Here is a 19,347-nt window from a genome sequence, read left to right on the forward strand (position 1 = left end):
TGTGTTTATTTATTCTCGTGTTTCTTTCTGTTTAGGTTTCTTTGTCAAAGTGATGTTTTCTTTTATTCTTAATTCCTTCTTGAGTTCAGCCATTTCATTTCTGATTTTTCTAATTCTCATTTGTGGTGTTTCATAGTGAGTATCATTTTTAAAATGTTGTCTAGCTTGTTTTGAAATAGTGCATTCATTTCAGTCTGCTTCAGTCTGTCTGTTTTCTTGTTCTTATTGTCTCTCTCTCTCTAATAGTAGCTTTATTTTATTTTTTTGGCCATGCCATGTGGCATGCACGATCTTAGTTCCCTGACCGGGGATTGAACGCGTGCCCCCTGCAGTGGAAGCATGGGATCCTAGCCACTAGATCGCCAGGGAAGTCCCAATCTTATTCTCTTTTTGTTTGCAATAATTTGACCTCAGTACTTTTTGGAATATTACTTTGTGGAACAGTTTTTCCTGAATTTTTTTAATGATTAATTCAGGTAGCATTTTTAGCTTCACAGGACTCCCTTCTGTTGTTTCACGTGGTTCAGTAAGATGGTGGCTTGCTTGCTGACTGTTTCCAGCACTGTTCTTTGCCTTGCTTTTTTTTTTTTTTTAATTACCTGTCCATTTTGATCACATTCTCAGCAGTTTCTCATTACCTGGGCATCCTCTGCTAGAAGGGAGCCCCGAGGCATCAGTGTATTGTAAGGGCCTTGGGACTCTGATGGACCAGCCCGGCATTTCTCACAACTGTGGGCTCTCGTGTTCCCTTGCTGTCGAGGTAGTTGAGGCCCTTCCAGGCTCAGCTGCTCTTTCCAGATTTCCTTTCCAGATGACTCTCTGTTGGCTCGTACAGGGTTCTCATGGCCGAGCTCTCAAATGGCAGAGCTCCTGTTTCCCCTTTTTCCGACAGCGCGCCTGACGCTAGGTGGGCTTTGTAGCTGCTGATGGCCTTTCCCATCCACTTGAATTTTGGGATTTGTGGGTGTACTTCACCACTTAGTTCTGTTGAAAATGTTCTCAGTGGGTTTTGGTTATGCTATCTAGTTGCTCTGTCCCTTTTTATGGGGGGATTTGGAAAAACCCAATAACTATGCTGGCATCACTGCCGTGATTTTCCCAGAATCCCCTTGAGTCTCTATATTCTTGATATTAGGTGTAAAATTCAGTGAGATGAATTAAAGACAAATCATATTAAACATTTAAAATCTTACCTGTGTATTATTTGAACTAGATGAAGCACATATGTGAATATATTTTTTCTGGATCACACTGGTAAGATAGCAGTGTGGTTTTGAATTTAAAAGACACGTACTTTCTATTTGGGTTTCCCTTGTGGCTCAGTGTTAAAAAGTCTGCCTGCAATGCAAAAGACCCGGGTCTGATCCCTGGATTGGAAAGATTCCCTGGAGAAGGAAATGGCAACTCACTCCAGTATTCTTGCCTGGGAAATCCCATGGACAGAGGAGACTGGCGGGCCTCAGTCCATGGAGTCGCAAAAGAGTCAGATGCGACTGAGTGACTGAACAACAACAAAGGTATTTTAAAGTAATTTGATAGAAGTGTGAAGATTCGTGACTAAAAATCAATATGTTAGTTCTTTGGGTAAGAAATAGTTTCTTCCCGTCTAATATGATTGGGAAATCTGCTCTTTATTAGACCATACAACGTATTTTCAAACTTCTTGACTTTTGTAGCCTCTGTTAGAAAATAATTGAATCAGTCTAGTTCAGGAAACTTTTATTGACTCTTAGGTACTGTGTTAGGCCCTTGAGAGCCCAGATGAATAAGACATGATATTTACCCTCAGGAAATGTAAACAGATAAATGCAATGCAATGCAGTGCCGAGATGGCTGAGGAGACCCAGAAAGTATTGCAGGTACCTGGCCTAGATTGACGTGATCAGGACTGGCTTCTTGCAGGAGGGGGCATTGAAGAATGAGTGGAATATCGTCGGGGGGGGGTGTGTGGGTGGGTGGCGTGTGTTCTGGGAGTGGCGGATGCAGGTGCAGGGAGGGGAGTGGGGACTGACACGTGTGCTCAGTGGAGCTGGGGGCGCCAGCCGCAGAGACACAGGCAGAGAGGGGACACGAGGCCATACATGTATGCCCTGGGAGGCACTAGAGCATTCTCTCTTACCTCAGTAGCTTTCAAACTTAAAAAAAAAAAAAGTAGCATTGGAATTCTTCCCTCAAAGAGAATTTTATGTTAAAGCCAGTATGTACATCAGATCTGAGGATACGTAGGGGAAAGTATTAATTGAAGAATGGTGTGTGAGCTGTATTTGGCAGGACCTAGTGATCTGTTGGGCTTCCCTGATAGCTCAGCTGGTAAAGAATCTGCCTGCAAATGCAGGGCACCCTGGTTCAGTTCCTGGGTTGGGAAGATCCCCTGAAGAAGGGAACGGCTACCCACTCCAGTATTCTGGCCTGGAGAATTCCATAGACAGAGGAGCCTGGCAGGCTACTGTCCATAGGGTTGAATAGAGTCGGACACGACTAACCGACTTTCAGTTCACTTCAAGGAGTGAATGGGAAATGTAGAAATAGAAATAGTAAGTGCGGAATACTTTTAAAAATCTGCAGGATAAAGGGAGGAGAAAGAGAATAGCCAGAGGGGAGTGCAGTCTTGGAAACAGGTTCGAGTGCGGAGTAAGGGTATAGAGCCAGGGGAGAGAGGCAGGTTCGTGATCAGGATTGGGAGGAGACAGCCGGTGACGCTGGGTTCCACATGGGATGGGAAGATGGCAGATTTCAAGGCAGAGAGGGAACGCAGTTGGCTTTGACCTAGGGGAGGAAAACTTCATTTTCTGAAACTGAGTTTTAAGGGAAGATGGCATCTCTGTAACATGAAAGTACATGTGCTGATGCAGAAGCTGCAGAACTTCTCCAGAAGATCTAGCCCTGATCACTAATGAAGGTGGCTGCAGTGATCAACGGATTTCCAGTACAGACGAAACAGCCTTCTTCTGGAGGAAGATGCCATCTAGGACTTTCATAGCTGGAGAGAAGAACTTAGTGCCTGGCTACAAAAGTGCCAAAAGACAGACTGGGTCTCTTGATAGGGGCTAATGCAGCCAGTGACTTGAACTGGAAGCCAGTGCTCATTTGTCATTCTGAAAACCCTAGGGTCCTTAAGAAACAGGGTAAATCTCCTCTGCCTGCTCTGTGAATGGAACAACAAAGCACATCCGTTTACAGCACGGTTTACTGAGCATTTTAAGCACAGCATTGAGATAACACTTTGGAAATCAGTCCTGAATGTTCATTGGAAGGACTGATGTTGAAGCTGAAACTTCAATACTTTGGCCACCTGATGCAAAGAACTGACTCACTGGAAAAGACCCTGATGCTGGGAAAGATTGAAGGCAGGAGAAGGGATGAGAGAGGACAAGATGGTTGGATGGCATCACCGACTCGATGGACATGAGTTTGAGCAACCTCTGGGAGATGGTGAAGGACAGGGAGGCCTGGCATGCTGCAGTCCATGGGGTCTCAAAGAGTCGGACACGACTGAGCAACTGAACAACAACTGAGACAACAACTGAGGCTCTGTTGCTCAGAGTAAAAAGATGCCTTTCAGAATCTGACTGCTTTTTGACAGTGTACCTAGTGGTACCTAGGAGCACTGATGGAAATATATGATGACATTCACACTGTTTTCATGCCTGTTAACACAGCATCCATTCTGCAGCTCTTGGATCAAGGGGGTAATTGCAACTTGTAAGTCTTATTATTTAAGAAATACATTTTGTGAGGCTATAGCTGTTATATTTGGCATGTTTGGTGATCCCTCTGATGGATCTGGGCAGAGTAAATTGAAAACCTCTGAAAAGACTTCACTTTCTAGATGCCAGAGGACATTTGTGATTCACGAGAAGAGCGCAAGAGCGCAAAATATCAACCTTAATAGGCGCTTGGAAGAAGTCGACTCCAACCCTCATGGATGCCTTTGAGGGGTTCTAGGCTTCAGTGGAGGAAGGAACTACAGGTGTGGTGGAAATGCCAGCAGAGCGAGAATTAGAAATGGAGCTTGCCTCAGTGATGAACCAGAGTCAGGCCTGGGTCTCGACTAGAGTCAGGCCTCAGAGAGGATCAGAGTCAGGTCTTAGTGTGGACCAGATCAGAGTCCAGCCTTTGTTTGGACCAAGGTGAGGTCTTAGTGTCGACCAGAATGAGGCCTCAGTGTGGACCAGAGTCAGGCCTAACTGAACCAGAGTCAGGACTTAGTGTGGGAGAAGGCAGGCATTAGTGTGGACTAGAGTCAGGCCTGAGTGTGGACCAGAGGCAGTCCGTAGTGTGGACCAGGGCCAGGCCTTACTGTGGAACACTGGCAGGCCTGAGTGTGGACGAGAGCCAGGTGTGAGTGTGGACCAGAGACGGCCTGAGTGTGGACCACAGTCAGGCCTCAGCGTGGAAGAGAGTCAGGTCTCAGAGTGGAACAGAGTCAGAACTAAGTGAGTACCACAGTCAGCCCTCAGTGTGGACAAGAGTCAGGCCTCGTTGTAGACCACATTAGGCCTTATGTGTATAGATTCAGGCCACAGTGTTGAGAAGAATCAGTCCTCAGTGGACCAGAGGCAGACATGTGTGGACCATAGGTAGGCCTGAGTGTGGGCCAGAGTCAGGCCAAAATGAGTACCACATTCAGGGCAGACTGTGGTTTAAATTAAGGACTGATGCCAACAGAAAATAAAAATTACTTGAGAAGAAAAAAAAAAAAAAAAAGAAATGGAGCTTGAAGATGTGAATGAGCTGCTGCCTCCTCATTTTAAAACTTGCATGGATGAGGAGTGGTTTGTTCAGCTGAAATCTACTGCTGGTGAAGATGCTGTGAAGATTTTTGCAATGATAACAAAGGATTTGAACTGCGACACACACTAGGTTGGTAAAGCAGTGGCAGAGTTTGGAGAAGATTGCCTCCCGATTTTGAAAGGAGTTCTGTGGGTAAAATGCTGTCAAACAGCATTACCTGCTACAGAGGGATCGTTAATGAGAGAAGAGTCCATCGATGCGGCAAACTGCGTTGTTGTCTTATTTTAAGAAATCGTCACAGCCATCACCTTGGTAACGTCAGTGCCCGTCAGCATTGAGGCAGACTCTCCACCGTCAAATAGATGACGACTTCCTGAGAGCTCAGGTGATGGTTAACAGTTTTTTGTTTTTGTTTTTTTTTTTTCAATTTTGTTTAGCAATAAAGTATTTTTAATTTGGTAGGTTCATTTTTTAGACTTAGTGCTGTTATACTACAGTGTAGTTTAAACATAGGAAACTAAAAAGTTCACGTGACTCACTTTATTGCGATATTACTCGCTTTATTGCAATGGTCTGGAAGCTAAGCCACAGTGTCTCTGAGGATGCCTGTACATTCAGAGATCTTTCCCTTCCACACATCTCTCTCTTCTTAGTTTGTGTCAAGATACTTGTTTTTCTTAATCACAGTCACACCTCAATCACCTAGCAGCGATCAGCCTTGGTGAAAGTCTTGGTTTCTCTGGGGAATGGATGTGTTTAGAGGAAGAGGTAGGAAAAAGACAAAGGAGGGGATTCACGGTCATAAATCAGGATTTTAGTTTTTCACAGTCTAATGTAAATTGCCTCCCAATCTTTTCCCCTATATTTCAGTAAATGTAGTACAGTTGACCCTTGAACAACAGGGGTTTGAGCTGGGTGAGTCCACTTGGAGTTTTTTTTTAATGGTAAACGCTACAGTACCATACAGTCCAGGAGTGGTTGAATTTGTGGATAAGAGGAACTGTGGTTATGGAGGGCTGACTATAAATTACACGCGGAGTTTTGACTACTCGGATGGGTGGACACCCCCTGACCTCCGAGTTGTTCAGGGGTCAGCTGTCTCCGCTCTTGGCGGTGTGTGGAGCGGCCTTGCTCCGTCACCCGCCCCTCCCCAAGCCCCGCGCCCGGCTACTCCCACTCACCTCAGGAGCCTCGGTTTTACGACCACTACTTCCGCAGAGGTGCTGAGTGTTTTCAGGTAGTGCCGCTAAGTTTAGCGGAGTCGGTTGAGTCTTCTCAGATGCTCTGGCCTGGTACTTACTCTCGAGCACCGACACAGGGCAGCCAGGAGATGGGCTTGTTCACACGGCTGTGACTCTAGCAGGGTTTCTTCGCTTTAGCGCTGCTGGCTTTTGGGGCTTGTCTGCTCTATTCTCGGGACTCTCCCGTGCAGCGCAGCTTGTTTCTTGGCACCCCTGGCCTCCGCCCACCACATGCCACTGGCACCCTCTCCAAACTGTGACTCACGAAGATGTCTGCAGACGTTGCCAGGGTCCTTTGGGGCTGTGGGGGGAAACCGCCCCCGGCTGAGATCCGCCCCTTTCTATCTGACTAAGAGCGCCTCGAAGGACCGTTTGCTTTTTCTTGTGTTTCTAGCGCCCAGCAGTGCCAACTGCGTTATAGGGAGCAAGCCAGTACTGGAAGGTTGATTAATGTCGGGTGGGTTCACCTTTTCCCTCATCTCCCAGCCCTCCATCTCCTGACTCTCTGCAGAAGGGACACTAAGAACCTCTTGATGTCTAGAATCAAAGGTCAAGTAGATACAGGAGGACCTGAACTTCCTGCCACATCCTGACTACTGACAAGCTAGGAAACCAGTGTGACTGACTAACCTCTTAGTTTACATTTGTTTTTGGCTTTCAAGTGTGTGTGTGTGTGTGTGTGTGTGTGGTGGTGGTGGTGGTGTAATAAGGTTGTAATGAAGTTAAATGAGCAATGTGTTTGCAGACATCGATCTCAGCATGTATTCAGTGCACACTTGTTTGATACTCCTGATTGATTGATTGATTGCGTTCATTCGGCTGGTACTGAGCATGGACGCTGAGAGGGCCCCAGGCGAGAAGAGTGGGAAGTGTGTTAGTCACGCCTGCGCCCACAGACCCCGGCCTGAGGAGTTACTGCTGCAGTGTCGGGGGCAAGAGGGCAATGCGCTGGGGTGAGCTTTTGTCTAGACCGTGGGAGCTGGTGCGGCAGAGCCCAAGGGGACCAACCACCCTGCAGGGTTGCTGGGAAGGCTTTTCTGAAGGGTCGTTTGCCTAGAGGCTCGACATCTGGAAGAAGCGTGGGCAGGAACATCCCGGGCATACAGAATGGCACGTGCAGATGTGGGCAGGGCAGTGAATGGGCCAGAGACAGCGTGTGCTGAGACCAATGGTGGGAGAAGGGGGTAGACGCCCGGGTGGCGCCATGGTCAAGAATCCGACCACTGATGCAGGAGACGCAGGTTCCATCCCTGCGTCGGGAAGATGCCCTGGAGGAGGCATGGAAACCCACTCACTCAGTATTCTTGCCTGTAGAATCCCATGAACAGAGGAACCTTGAGGGCTACAGCCCATGGGGTCGCAAAAAGCTGGACATGGCTGAGCGACTGAGCACAGGCCCCAGAATCGACGTGTGTGCGTCTTTCTGAAATCAGATTCCTCCCCACAGTGACCTAGGAGCAATTAGAGAGGTTTTCTTTTTTCCTTTTCGTTTTGTTAGCATTTAGTCCTATCTTTTCTCTTACACGTCAGTTACCCAGAATCTCATTGTATTTCCATTCTTTCACAAATCTGTTGAGTTTTGTATACAAAATAGAAGCCCTTCAAACAGTTTCTTTCCTTAAAAAACAGTTTCTTTCCTTTAGTGGTTTAAACTTTTCACATGTGTCTTTAACATATTCATTTGCAGTATTGAATAAAATAAGCTGGCTTTTATTGTCTGTTTTCCTAGCAAGAGAAACACTGCTTGTTTTATCCATTAGCTGTTGACAACAGTGCTCTGAAGAAAGTAGTCTGTCTCTTATTTGGGAGATGGAAGAATTAAAGCTGGAGATGCCGAGGGGTTCATGTAAAGATCTGTCTAATAGAGAAGCGGGAGGAGTAGGGGGCCTCTGCCTCCAGGGTTCCAGGTCTTGTTACTCGGTCCCTTGGCCCTTTGGGAAGAGTTGCAAGTCATTCCCCTTTGTGCTAGTGTTGTGGAAAGTTAACATATTGATCTTGGAATGTCTCAATATGTTAATGCCATTTGGCTGTTACTATTATTCCAATATTATCCAGTAAGACCTGGCCTGTAGAAATATCTTTAGAAGAAAGTTTCTTTATAAAAAGTGTTTTTATTTAACACTTATAATTAACTTGTAATTTACATTTTATTTATGTCATATGAAATAAATTATAGTACACTATAAAGCCTTGGCACATCCCGGGTGGCTCAGAGGTGAAAGAATCCACCTGCCAGTGCAGGAGACTCCGGTTTGACCCTGAGTCAGGAAGATCCCCTGGAGGAGGAAATGGCAGCCCACTCCAGTATTCTTGCCTGGAGAATCCCATGGACAGAGGAGCCCGGTGGGCTGTGGTCCATGGGGGTCACACAGAGTCCAACATGATTGAGCACGCATGCGTGCGCACACACGCACGCAAACACACACACACACACACGCACACACACCCCAACACATACATAAAACCTTAATAACTAAAATACCTCTTTTTGGTTTATGCTTACTAATATACTTATTAATGAAAACATATGAAAGGAAGTGAAATAACATCATCTAATGAGTATCTTGTAATTCATACCTAATCACAAAATCCCATTCTATCCAAAATCAAATGTTTAGAGTAAGTATGTTGTCTGATTCCAACTTAAAACAGGATTCTCTGAGGGAAAGCTCATGTTGCTGTTTTCCTCCCTGTTAGTGAGCAGTAACAGCAGTACTGCAGCAGAGGGCAGCAGATTTCCATCTCAGTCTTAACACATTTTCTTGGTCGTTGATTTTTTGCCTTTCCTTCTTCCCTCCTTGTCTTCCTTATTCCCTGCCTTCCTTCCCTTTCCCTAATCCTTAAAATCATTAACGTTAAAACTTACTTTTTAAAATAGCACACGGTGGGATTTTCCTCCTTACTGAATTTTAGAATGTTTTAAAAGTACATTAAGACATCATTGTGTTTTTATTTGTTGAAACTTTTGTATTCAACATTATGCATCAGATTTCAGAAGTTCTTTTAAAGGTCCTTATTCAGTAAAATATTCTATCCATAATCAAGAATAAAATTATTTATTCATTTTTTCTTACCAATTTATTCTTAAATAATAAACTGGTATTCCATACTTAGAAAAGTAAACATTATTTAGAGCATATATTATAAATGATATTTACATAGCTATTTTATAAAATAATATTTTTAATACATATCTTTTCTTATATTTATTTTAGAACTCACTACTTATATTTGTAGAGGCATGTGTGTATGTGTATGTTAGATAACATTTCCTAGCCTTATTAGTATCCTTCATCTCTGATTTCAAAGGAGATTTAAAATTTTTTAAAAAAGCATCCACTTTTCTTCTTTCCACTTTACCGTCAAAATCAGCTGATGTTTAATGCTAACTTCATAAATCAAGTTAATGTTTAGGTAGAAATCTGAACCATTTGATATTATAATTATAGGTTGAACTCGGGAGTCTTTCAGGAAAAACAATGAATTATTTTACCAGGTAACTTTAAAAATTGTCCCCAAAATCATGACATTAAAAAACAGTTCAGAAATAAGTAAGCTTTTAAATTGGGACCACTGAAGTAAATGGTGCAAGAGTAAAATTATTGCCAATGTTTCAACTGTCTCTTAGTCATTGGATAAGATGAAATAAGGCTGGAGTATCATTATGTCATTGGTTTTAGGGGACAAAGTTATCATGTGTTTCAGCAGACTTGACTAAACCTGGCGTATATTCAAATATATAATAACAGTAAGTGCTGTAGAAAGGATATATCAACATTTTCTTCTCTGCAGATTGTAAGATAACTGGTTTGGTTTTGTCTGTTACTGTTGCCTGGGGCTGCTGCCTGCGTTGTGCATGCGTGTGTGTGTGCTGAGGAATACCTGAGGTTGAACAGAGACTGACTGTGACCACAGTTCTGTCACTTTGCTTTTGGGTTTTCACTTGAGACACAGTTTTAACCGCTACTCTTCATGTGATTGCCACAGGTTCACTTTCAGTGATGACCAAGCAATCCAATAATTTTTTCTTACTTTTGCATTTCTGTAACATTTTAAGTCAAGTTCCTTATTTATCTGAAGCGACTAAATCTGTGTTTTCCTATATACAGAAGACAAAGTTAGAGCTTACAATAACATATCAAATATATCTATCTGTCTAACTAGCTTTGTAAGTGTATGTGTGTTTTGCATTTACCATTGGGTTATACAGGACCATTTCATTTGTATATTCCTTATGATTTAGCTTTTCTGTTGGCCTTTTTCATGTAAGTTTTTAAATTATTGCCTTAAGTACCGAGGCTTTTTTTTCTCTCAAGCATATTGTAGAAAATGGGCATTCCACAAATATTTGCTGAGTTGAATTTAATCTTCCTCCATGATAATGCAAAAATGAGTTTGTGAGCACACATTTCAAGATGTTCTTTAATAAAGGTGACAGAGCAAACATACTAACATTCCTGTTAAAGAATTTCCAGGATCAGTTGGCCTGTACTTGAAATTGTTAAGAATATGAGATGATTGAATGAGTCAGTTGGCCCTAGATGTTGGATATCTTATGATTAAGCCGAGAGGTCCTTGGAGTTTGGTAGATGTTTATATTTTCCTTTACCTAATCTTAGTGTAATACACTGGATATCAGACATGCTGGTGATCAACCCTGCCATCTTCATGCGTGTAGCTAATTTTTTTTTTTTTTAAGAAACTTCTTATTTTGTATTAGACTGTAGCCAATTAACAATGTTGAGATAGTTTCAGGTGAACAGCAGAGGGATTCAGCCATAGATACACATGCATCCATTCTCCCTGAAACTCCCATCTCATCCAGGCTGCCACGCAACGTTGAGCTGAGTTCTCTGTGCTATGTAGTAAGTCCTTGTTGGTTGTCTGTTTTAAATATAGCAGTGTTTGGTAGTGGTGGTTTAGTCTCTAAGTTGTGTCCAACTCTCGCGATCTGTGGGCTGTAGCCCGCCAGGCTCCTCTGTCCATGGGATTCTCCAGGCAAGAATACTGGAGTGGGTAGCCATTTCCTTTTCCAGGGGATCTTCCTGACCCAGGAATCAAACCTGGGTCTCCTGCATTGCAGGCAGATTCTTTACCAACTGAGCTATGAGGGATAGCAGTGTGTACATGTAGCTAAAATCTTACCCTCACAACTTTGCTTGTGTCTATATTTTGTTGTAATAAGACTTTGCTAAGTCAGGGAAGTCCATGGTCAGGCATTACAGGTCACACGCGGGACTTGGTGATATTAGAAATTCTGGTTCACCTACAGGACCTGGGCTTGAGCCTTTTTCTGTTCTCCTTTCTTCCTGTCTCCCTCTGTTCTCATCTGCTTTCACTGTTATTTGCCTTCTTTCTCTTTTCCCTCTCTTTTTCTGACTGTGGATTGCCATTAGATACAGGTTTTGCCACAGTGATACAATCAGTAGGACCAAGAGGTTGATGAGAGGAGTCGCACACAGTCACGCCCAGATACCAGGGTAGCAGATGCCAGATAACGTCTCAGTTGTCTGCACACACAGGCGGTCTGCTGGCACAGCGCCCCGAGAAAGGCGGCACCCGGGCAGGTCCTGGGGCGCTGAAAGGGGCGTGTGCGGTTGACGTCAGAGGAGGGAGCTCGAAAGGCGACCTTGTGTCCTCATTCTGGGGTTTTTTTCTTCAGGCAGCTCTTGCTGCTTCAGTAATTACCAAACGTGCTTGATTTTTGTTTTTTTTAACTCTTTGGTAGTAATGCTTTCTCTTTCTCCTAAAATAATTTTGTAGATTTTTTAACTAGAAAGACAGTATTTACTAAAGTACTGTGTTTTACCTAATGTTGTCATTATTCCCTCAAACCTCGTGCCACGTCTGTCTACCTAATATCAATATAAAATACATTTTACTGTGACATAACCAGCCCTAAGGCCCAGCACAGCTCAGTATGTGTTAGCTCTCATTGTTAATAGTATTGATATTAATGATACATTAGGTATAATGTTTTTATTATAAATATATAATTTTATGTCTCATTTAGTCCAGTGAGTGTCAGCAGGTGCACAACATTGAGCACAGTGTTTGATGTTACGCAGTCAGTGTTTAAAAAAGCAAATACGAAAGTGGTGCAAGAAATGAGACAGTAGCACATGCGTCTGTCACCTCAGCCCATCTTCTAATCATTGTTGGCGCTATTGCATGTTTCTGTCTCCGCTCACCTGGGTGGCTTCTGTTTTATATTCATGACCCTGATGTATTCTCTTCAGCCAATGTTGCTGGTAGATGAATAGTTATAAAATTAAATTTGATCATGTTACTCCCCTTATTAAAGTCTGTAGATAATAGTTCTCATACTTTGGGCTTCCCTGGTGGCTCAGATGGTAAAACGTCTGCCTGCAATGCAAGAGACCTGCATTCGATCCCTGGATCGGGCACATCCCCTGAAGAAGGAAATGGCAACCCCCTCCAGTACTCTCGCTGGAGAATCCCATGAACGGAGGAGCCTGGTGGGCGATAGTCCATGGGGTCGCAAAGAGTCGGACACGACTGAGCGATTTCACTTTCCTTTTCTTTACTGTGTAAAGCCATCTCGGGTTTTCATTAGACACATTCTGATCCATTCCAAGAGACACGTATTCAAGTCTAATATCTGGGCCCAGAACCTGTACTTAGCAAACATCCCTGATGTTCTCAGGGAAGCACTGCTTTAGTGGCTCCGGAGCCTGCACGAGAACGTTCAGAAGCCTCAGTGTGGACCTCTGTGCTCTCAGCGAGCCACGCCTTGCATTCTCTGCCTTGGTCACCGACACCAGCACCCATCCTGTGCTGTCTCCTGGCATTCTCTGCCATGGTCACTGGCACAGCACCCATCCTGTGCCATCTCCTGGCTTTCAGTTCAGTTCAGTTCAGTCGCTCAGTCGTGTCCGACTCTCTGCGACCCCATGAATTGCAGCACGCCAGGCCTCCCTGTCCATCACCAACTCCCGGAGTCTACCCAAACCCATGTTCATCGAGTCGGTGATGCCATCCAACCATCTCATCCTCTGTCGTCCCCTTCTCCTCCCGCCCCCAATCCTACCCAGCATTAGGGTCTTTTCCAATGAGTCAACCCTTCGCGTGAGGTGGCCAAAGTATTGGAGCTTCAGCTTCAACATCAGACCTTCCAATGAACACCCAGGATTGATCTCTTTTAGGATGGATTGATTGGATCTCCTTGCAGTCCAAGGGACTCGCAAGAGTCTTCTCCAACACCACAGTTCAAAAGCATCAATTCTGCGGCGCTCAGCTTTCTTCACCGTCCAACTCTCACATCCCTACATGACCACTGGAAAAACCATAGCCTTGACTAGACGGACTTTTGTTGGCAAAGTAATGTCTCTGCTTTTAAACATGCTATTTAGGTTGGCCATAACCTTCCTTCCAAGGAGTAAGAGTCTTTTAATTTCATGGCTGCAGTCACCATCAGCAGTGATTCTGGAGCCCAAAAAAGTAAAGTCTGACACTGTTTCCACTGTTTCCCCATCTATTTCCCATGGAGTGATGGGACCAGATGCCATGATCTTAGTTTTCTGAACGTTGAGCTTTAAGCCAACTTTTTCACTCTCCTCCTTCACCTTCATCAAGAGGCTCTTTAGTTCTTCTTCCCTTTCTGCCATAAGGGTGGTGTCATCCGCATATCTGAGGTTATTGATATTTCTCCCAGCAATCTTGATTCCAGCTTGTGTTTCTTCCAGCCCAGCGTTCCTCATGATGTACTCTGCATATAAGTTAAATAAGCAGGGTGACAATATACAGCCTTGACGTACTCCTTTTCCTATTTGGAACCAGTCTGTTGTTCCATGTCCAGTTCTAACTGTCGCTTCCTGACCTGCATACAGGTTTCTCAAGAGACAGGTCAGATGGTCTGGTATTCCCATCTCTTTCAGAATTTTCCACAGTTTATTGTGATCCACACAGTCAAAGGCTTTGGCTCCTGGCTTTACCCCTTCTCATTTTCTGCTCTTCCATAGTTCAAGTTACCCTGTTGGTGAGGGGCCCTCTTCCCACCCAAGGCGGAGTCAGTCCTTTGTTTTTCTTGTCGTACTTTCCAATGCCCTTTATTTGTACTGCATAGTCATGTCATTATTTGTTAGTTTTGGGCTCCATAACTAGAAAATCATCTTATTTACCTTTGTATCCTTAGTGCCTTGCACGAACATAGATGAATGCGGCATAAATGAATGAAATACCAGGATGGAATTCAGAAAGTCTTGCTTTTTTTTTTTCCACTTCATATTTTGTGTAGTATAAATTTATCATACTACTTATTCGCCTTAGATTCTTAAGCTATACTATGGAAATAATATTTATTTTCTACCTTCCTTTAAACACCTTGTGTTCAGTTCAGAGCAAAGGTTTATACAAAGTAAGCAGAAGTAGTGATAATTCTGGAAATAAGTTTTGAAAGAACAGCCACTTGAGCTGCTTCTTGAAGGGAGAGTAGAAGTATGGCCTGAGTGGCAGCAGCGAGAATGAGAAAGGGGTGCCATCCTGGCATGAGCAATGCCGAGGCACAAATGCCTTGGCCGCGTGGTTCTGGAAGGCACAGGTGGCTTAATTTGGTTTCAGTGGAAGAAGCAGGGTTAGAGATGAAATTGGAGGAGTAGGCAGCCATCTATTTTGGAGGCTGTTTTGTGCTTTGCAAAGAAGTCTTTGCTTTGCAAAGATTTTATCCCTGGGTTATAAAATGCTGTTGAAGCCTCTTAAACAGGAAAGGAACGTCGTCAGGTGGGAGGAGGACTGAGATAGAAGAGAGACCATGTAAAGGGATTTAGTGTAACTTTATTTATGCTCGACTTGCCTGGTGGCTCAGATGGTAAATCGTCTGCCTACAATGCGGGAAACCCAGGTTCGACCCCTGGGTTGGGAAGATCCTCTGGAGAAGGAAATGGCAACCCACTCCAGTACTGTTGCCTGAAAAATCCCATGGATGGAGGAGCCTGGTAGGCTACAGTCCATGGGGTTGCAAAGAGTCGGACACAACTGAGTGAATTCACTTTCACTATAATAGAAGAGTTGATTCAGTTCAGTTCAGTCGCTCAGTCGTGTCCGACTCTTTGGGACCCCATGAATCGCAGCACGCCAGGCCTCCCTGTCCATCACCAACTCCCGGAGTTTACCCAAACCCATGTCTATCGAGTCTGTGATGCCATCCAACCATCTCATCCTCTGTCGTCCCCTTCTCCTCCTGCCCCCAATCCTACCCAGCATTAGGGTCTTTTCCAATGAGAGTCAACTCTTCGCATGAGGTGGCCAAAGTATTGGAGTTTCAGCTTCAACATCAGTCCTTCCAATGAACACCCAGGACTGATCTCCTTTAGGATGGACTGGTTGGATCTCCTTGAAGTCCAAGGGACTCTCAAGAGTCTTCTCCAACACCACAGTTCAAAAGCATCAATTCTGCAGCGCTCAGCTTTCTTCACCGTCCAACTCTCACATCCATACATGACTACTGGAAAAACCATAGCCTTGACTAGACGGACCTTTGTTGGCAAAGTAATGTCTCTGCTTTTAAATAGTCTATCTAGGTTGGTCATAACCTTCCTTCCAAGGAGTAAGCGTCTTTTAATTTCATGACTGCAATCACCATCAGCAGTGATGTTGGAGCCCCCCAAAATTAGCAACTTGAAATAGTTTTACAAAGATTGTTATAATGTTCTTTGTTTATTTTGCCAGGTACTCCGATAGGCCTGGGATTGTACACGATGAGTAAGACATGTTCCTATAGAGAACAGGAACTTGTAAATACATAAAATAGCTAATTATATAAATACAGCCAAGGCGTACAGGTTTGTGATGTGTATAAAAAATGTTATGGGACCTGGGTTCGCTATGGATTAACTTTCCCTGGGAGAATTGGGATGTTGATGGAAGAGAAGGGGTTGGAGTGGAGCAAAGAGTATTTCGGGTAAAGAAAGAAGGGGCTCAGTGGGTGAGGGAGTGTGGTTATGGCGCTGGAATCTGTCTGTTAAAGCGAGAAAGTACTTGGCATTGAGTTATAATGGACCTTGAATGTTGTGCTGAGGGATTTAGCATTTTATCCAAGAATTGTATTTTCTATTTATGAAAATACATATTGATTATAGACAATGTAAGAAATATATAGAAATAAGAAGAAAATGTAGATCTGATATGATTGCATTACAAAAAGTAATATGAACATTTTCATGTATTTCTTCCCAGTGTTTCTCACCATGCTCAGATACATACTTGTGCATTAAATAAATGAAATCAGAATTTTAACTCTGTTGTATAGCATGTGTGTGTATGTACGTGTGTGCTCATGTGTAATCTTATCTCACTTAAAATTGGAATACGAGCATTTTGCCATGTGGTTAAATGTGCCCAGGAAGCATGATTTGTATTGATTACAGTATTTATTATACGATTATGCTTAAATTATTTATTTCCTTATTGTTAGATTATTTAGGTTGTTTTCAATCTAAAATAATGGGTACTGTTTCACCAAACATCTTTTCACATAAATCTTTGTATTTCTGACTATTTAGGATCAGGTTCTAGAAATAAATGTACTGGTCAAACAGTCTTAAGGGCTCACAAGTCCCTACTCTTCTGAAAGGGCTGCTATTGAAAGTCCTGCCTGCAGCGTGTGGGTTTGACTTTCATTGTACTCCTGGCTAAGTAATTTTTTTGTGTTTACTGTTTGTTAATTTTATAAATGGTATCTCGACAGCTAGTTTGAGTCAGTTTTCCCTTATATTCCTTGATTATTTGTCTCTTTTATTGTGAATTGTCCTTGACCTTTATGATATTTTTCCCTTTTATTTTGGCACTCATTTTTTATATAGATTGTAACTTTATCAGTCTTATTTGTGGCACATTTTTATTCCTATTTCTTACTTGCCTTCCATTTTTCTAGTAGTGAATTTGAAATTTAGGTCTGTGTGGCAAGTCCTTTCTCATCTTGAGATCAGATATATTCACCTATATTTTGATTTAGTTTTTTAATTTTGTATTTTTCATTTCTCTTAATAGCCCATGATAATGGGGCGGTTTTTTGGCAGAAGACTGACGTGATTAGATTGGCTTTTCAGAAGGAAGTCTTATGGCTCGGCAGAGGTTGGATGGGAGTAAGGAGAGACAGGGCGGTGAATCCATTTTGGAAGAGAGGAAAGAAGGGTCTGGACATGGCAGTGGTGATGGTGGCGACAGAGGAGAATGATTCTCAGCCCGTGACTTGGGAGGTGCAACAGGTTTAGTGGGAGGGTGGAGGTTAGGACATATTAAATACAAGGTTCTGTGGGACATCCAGGTAAAAGCAGTGGGAAATACAGGACTGAAACTCCTTCAGGAGCTGGTCTGGCTGGTGATGGAAATTAGGGAGCCATTACAAATAGGTGATGGTTCTATTGTGGGAGAAAGCATGAGTTTTCAGGGCATCTAACTGAGTGGTCAGAATTAGAAGGTTCAGCAAGAAGGTATTCTCTGGGAATCTCTTTTTATACTTTCTCTTTCTCTTAGCAAAATCAACAATGTCAGAAATAATGAATACGGTCAGAGATATACAAAGATATTAATGAGGAGAGGGACCAAAGAGTTTCCATTGGATTAATCTACTACTTTCGTTAAATTTGGCTAAAAGGGACAGTAGACTGGGAAAGAAATAGATAGAAGAAGGATCATGGTCAAACAATAGCATTTTTGAAGAATGTAAGTAGGCTTGAACATGTTCTCTATTGAGGGGAAAGAATCTACAAACAGGGAGAGATTGAAGGTAAAGTAAAAAAGGAATTTGGTGCAGCAACTAAAAGGATGAATAGTTGTGATGAATGGATTATTCTTTCAGGTGGAACAGTAGTAGCTTATTCTCAGATGCAGAATTTGCATTCAAGTTATTGAAACAATTTTTAATGTGCTCTATGAGTAGAAAGACTCCCTGCTTCAATAATAAAATTTCATTTCTTTTAAAAAAACTGACAATTTTGTAATTATTTCAGCACAGCGTTCTTCTAATTTTAAGTTCGTATCTTTTACGTGCTGCTGATTGACAAAACTGCCTTGTTCCTTTTAATGATAATAGGTACCTAAAAAAACAGCTTAATAAACATCTAAATTCCTTCAAGTATATATTGTTCATTAATGAAGGCATGACATGAAATACTTTGAATTATAACCATCTTTTCAAAATATCTGTTGCAGGGAAATTTACCTAAATATTCTCATAACTCCCTGATGGTTCAAGCAATAAAGACAAACCTAACAGACCCGGACATACACGTGCTCTTCTTTGATGTGGAAGCGCTGATTATTCAACTCTTGACTGAAGAAGCCTCTAGGCCGAATACGACGCTTATTTCCCCAGAGAATCTGCAGAAAGCATCTGGCAGTTCAGACAAAGGGGGCTCTTTTCTAACCGGAAAGCGAGCAGCAGTGCTCTTCCAACAAGTGAAGGAAACCATCAAAGAGAACATAAAGGAGCACCTCCTGGATGACGAAGACGAGGATGATGAGACGGTGCGGCAGAGGCGCGAGGACGGCGACCCCGAGTACCGGGCCAGCAAGTCCAAGCCGCTGACCCTGTTGGAGTATAACCTGACGATGGACACCGCGAAGCTGTTCATGTCCTGCCTTCACGCCTGGGGTTTGAACGAGGTCCTGGACGAAGTGTGTCTTGACCGCCTGGGGATGCTGAGACCCCACTGCGCAGTGTCGTTTGGCCTCTTGTCGCGAGGAGGCCACATGTCCCTGATGCTTCCGGGTTATAACCAGGCGGCTTGTAAGCTGTCCCGCGGGAAAGCCGAAGTGGGAAGGAAGCTGGCAGCCACCGAGGGCGTCGGGAAGGGAACCTACGGCCTGTCCCGGGCTGTCACCACGCAGCATCTCCTGTCTGTCATATCTTTGGCAAACACCTTGATGAGTATGACCAATGCAACTTTTATTGGTGATCATATGAAGAAGGGCCCTACCAGGTGTGACCTTGATAGCTTGATTTTTATCCTTTATGATGCAGAAAAAAAAGAAACCTGTTTTCTTTTTGTCACGTCTTATTACCTTTTTTTTGCAGTGAAGTGGGGACTCTACACACCTTGGCATTTTTGTGTCATCTCAGTGTTTCCCCTTTAAATTTTAACTAGAACACGCATGGCTTAAAATATGATCAGATTGTACAGTTTTATCTGTACTCAGACATGCTTAGTAGCTATCTTAAAAAAATATTGGAATGAAAGAGTAGGTCAGAGTTCAGCTTTTAACAAATAACTTATAGACCAGCTCTCCAGTAAGTATAATCTTGGATTGTATCTACCTGTAGTTGGCACTGACATTTAATTCAAGATGTATATTTGGTTAAAATGCTTCTCTTTATCGTGACCCATGTGTAATGAATGGTAAGTGTTCAGTG

General features: G+C 43.2%; 1 protein-coding gene and 1 long non-coding RNA gene across 25 annotated transcripts in view; one reads left to right on the plus strand and one right to left on the minus strand.

Moving 5' to 3' along the window:
• Nucleotides 1-6,259, minus strand: part of LOC145534559 (uncharacterized) — a 59,597-nt gene extending 53,338 nt beyond the window's left edge. The window contains exon 1 of the long non-coding RNA XR_014074744.1: nucleotides 5,916-6,259. This is a non-coding gene — a long non-coding RNA (uncharacterized LOC145534559). The remainder of the gene's footprint in view (nucleotides 1-5,915) is intronic.
• Nucleotides 1-19,347, plus strand: part of WDR7 (WD repeat domain 7) — a 373,254-nt gene that overhangs the window by 114,723 nt on the left and 239,184 nt on the right. For all 24 annotated transcript variants that reach the window (XM_081562306.1, XM_081562297.1, XM_081562301.1 and 21 more), the window contains one exon: nucleotides 18,147-18,916. In XM_081562306.1, coding sequence (XP_081418432.1) covers nucleotides 18,147-18,916 — 770 coding nt within the window. The remainder of the gene's footprint in view (nucleotides 1-18,146; nucleotides 18,917-19,347) is intronic.

This window comes from Giraffa tippelskirchi, chromosome 14 (assembly GCF_054371585.1).
Source record: "Giraffa tippelskirchi isolate mGirTip1 chromosome 14, T2T-mGirTip1v1.2.pri, whole genome shotgun sequence".
Taxonomy (NCBI): Eukaryota; Metazoa; Chordata; class Mammalia; order Artiodactyla; family Giraffidae; genus Giraffa; species Giraffa tippelskirchi.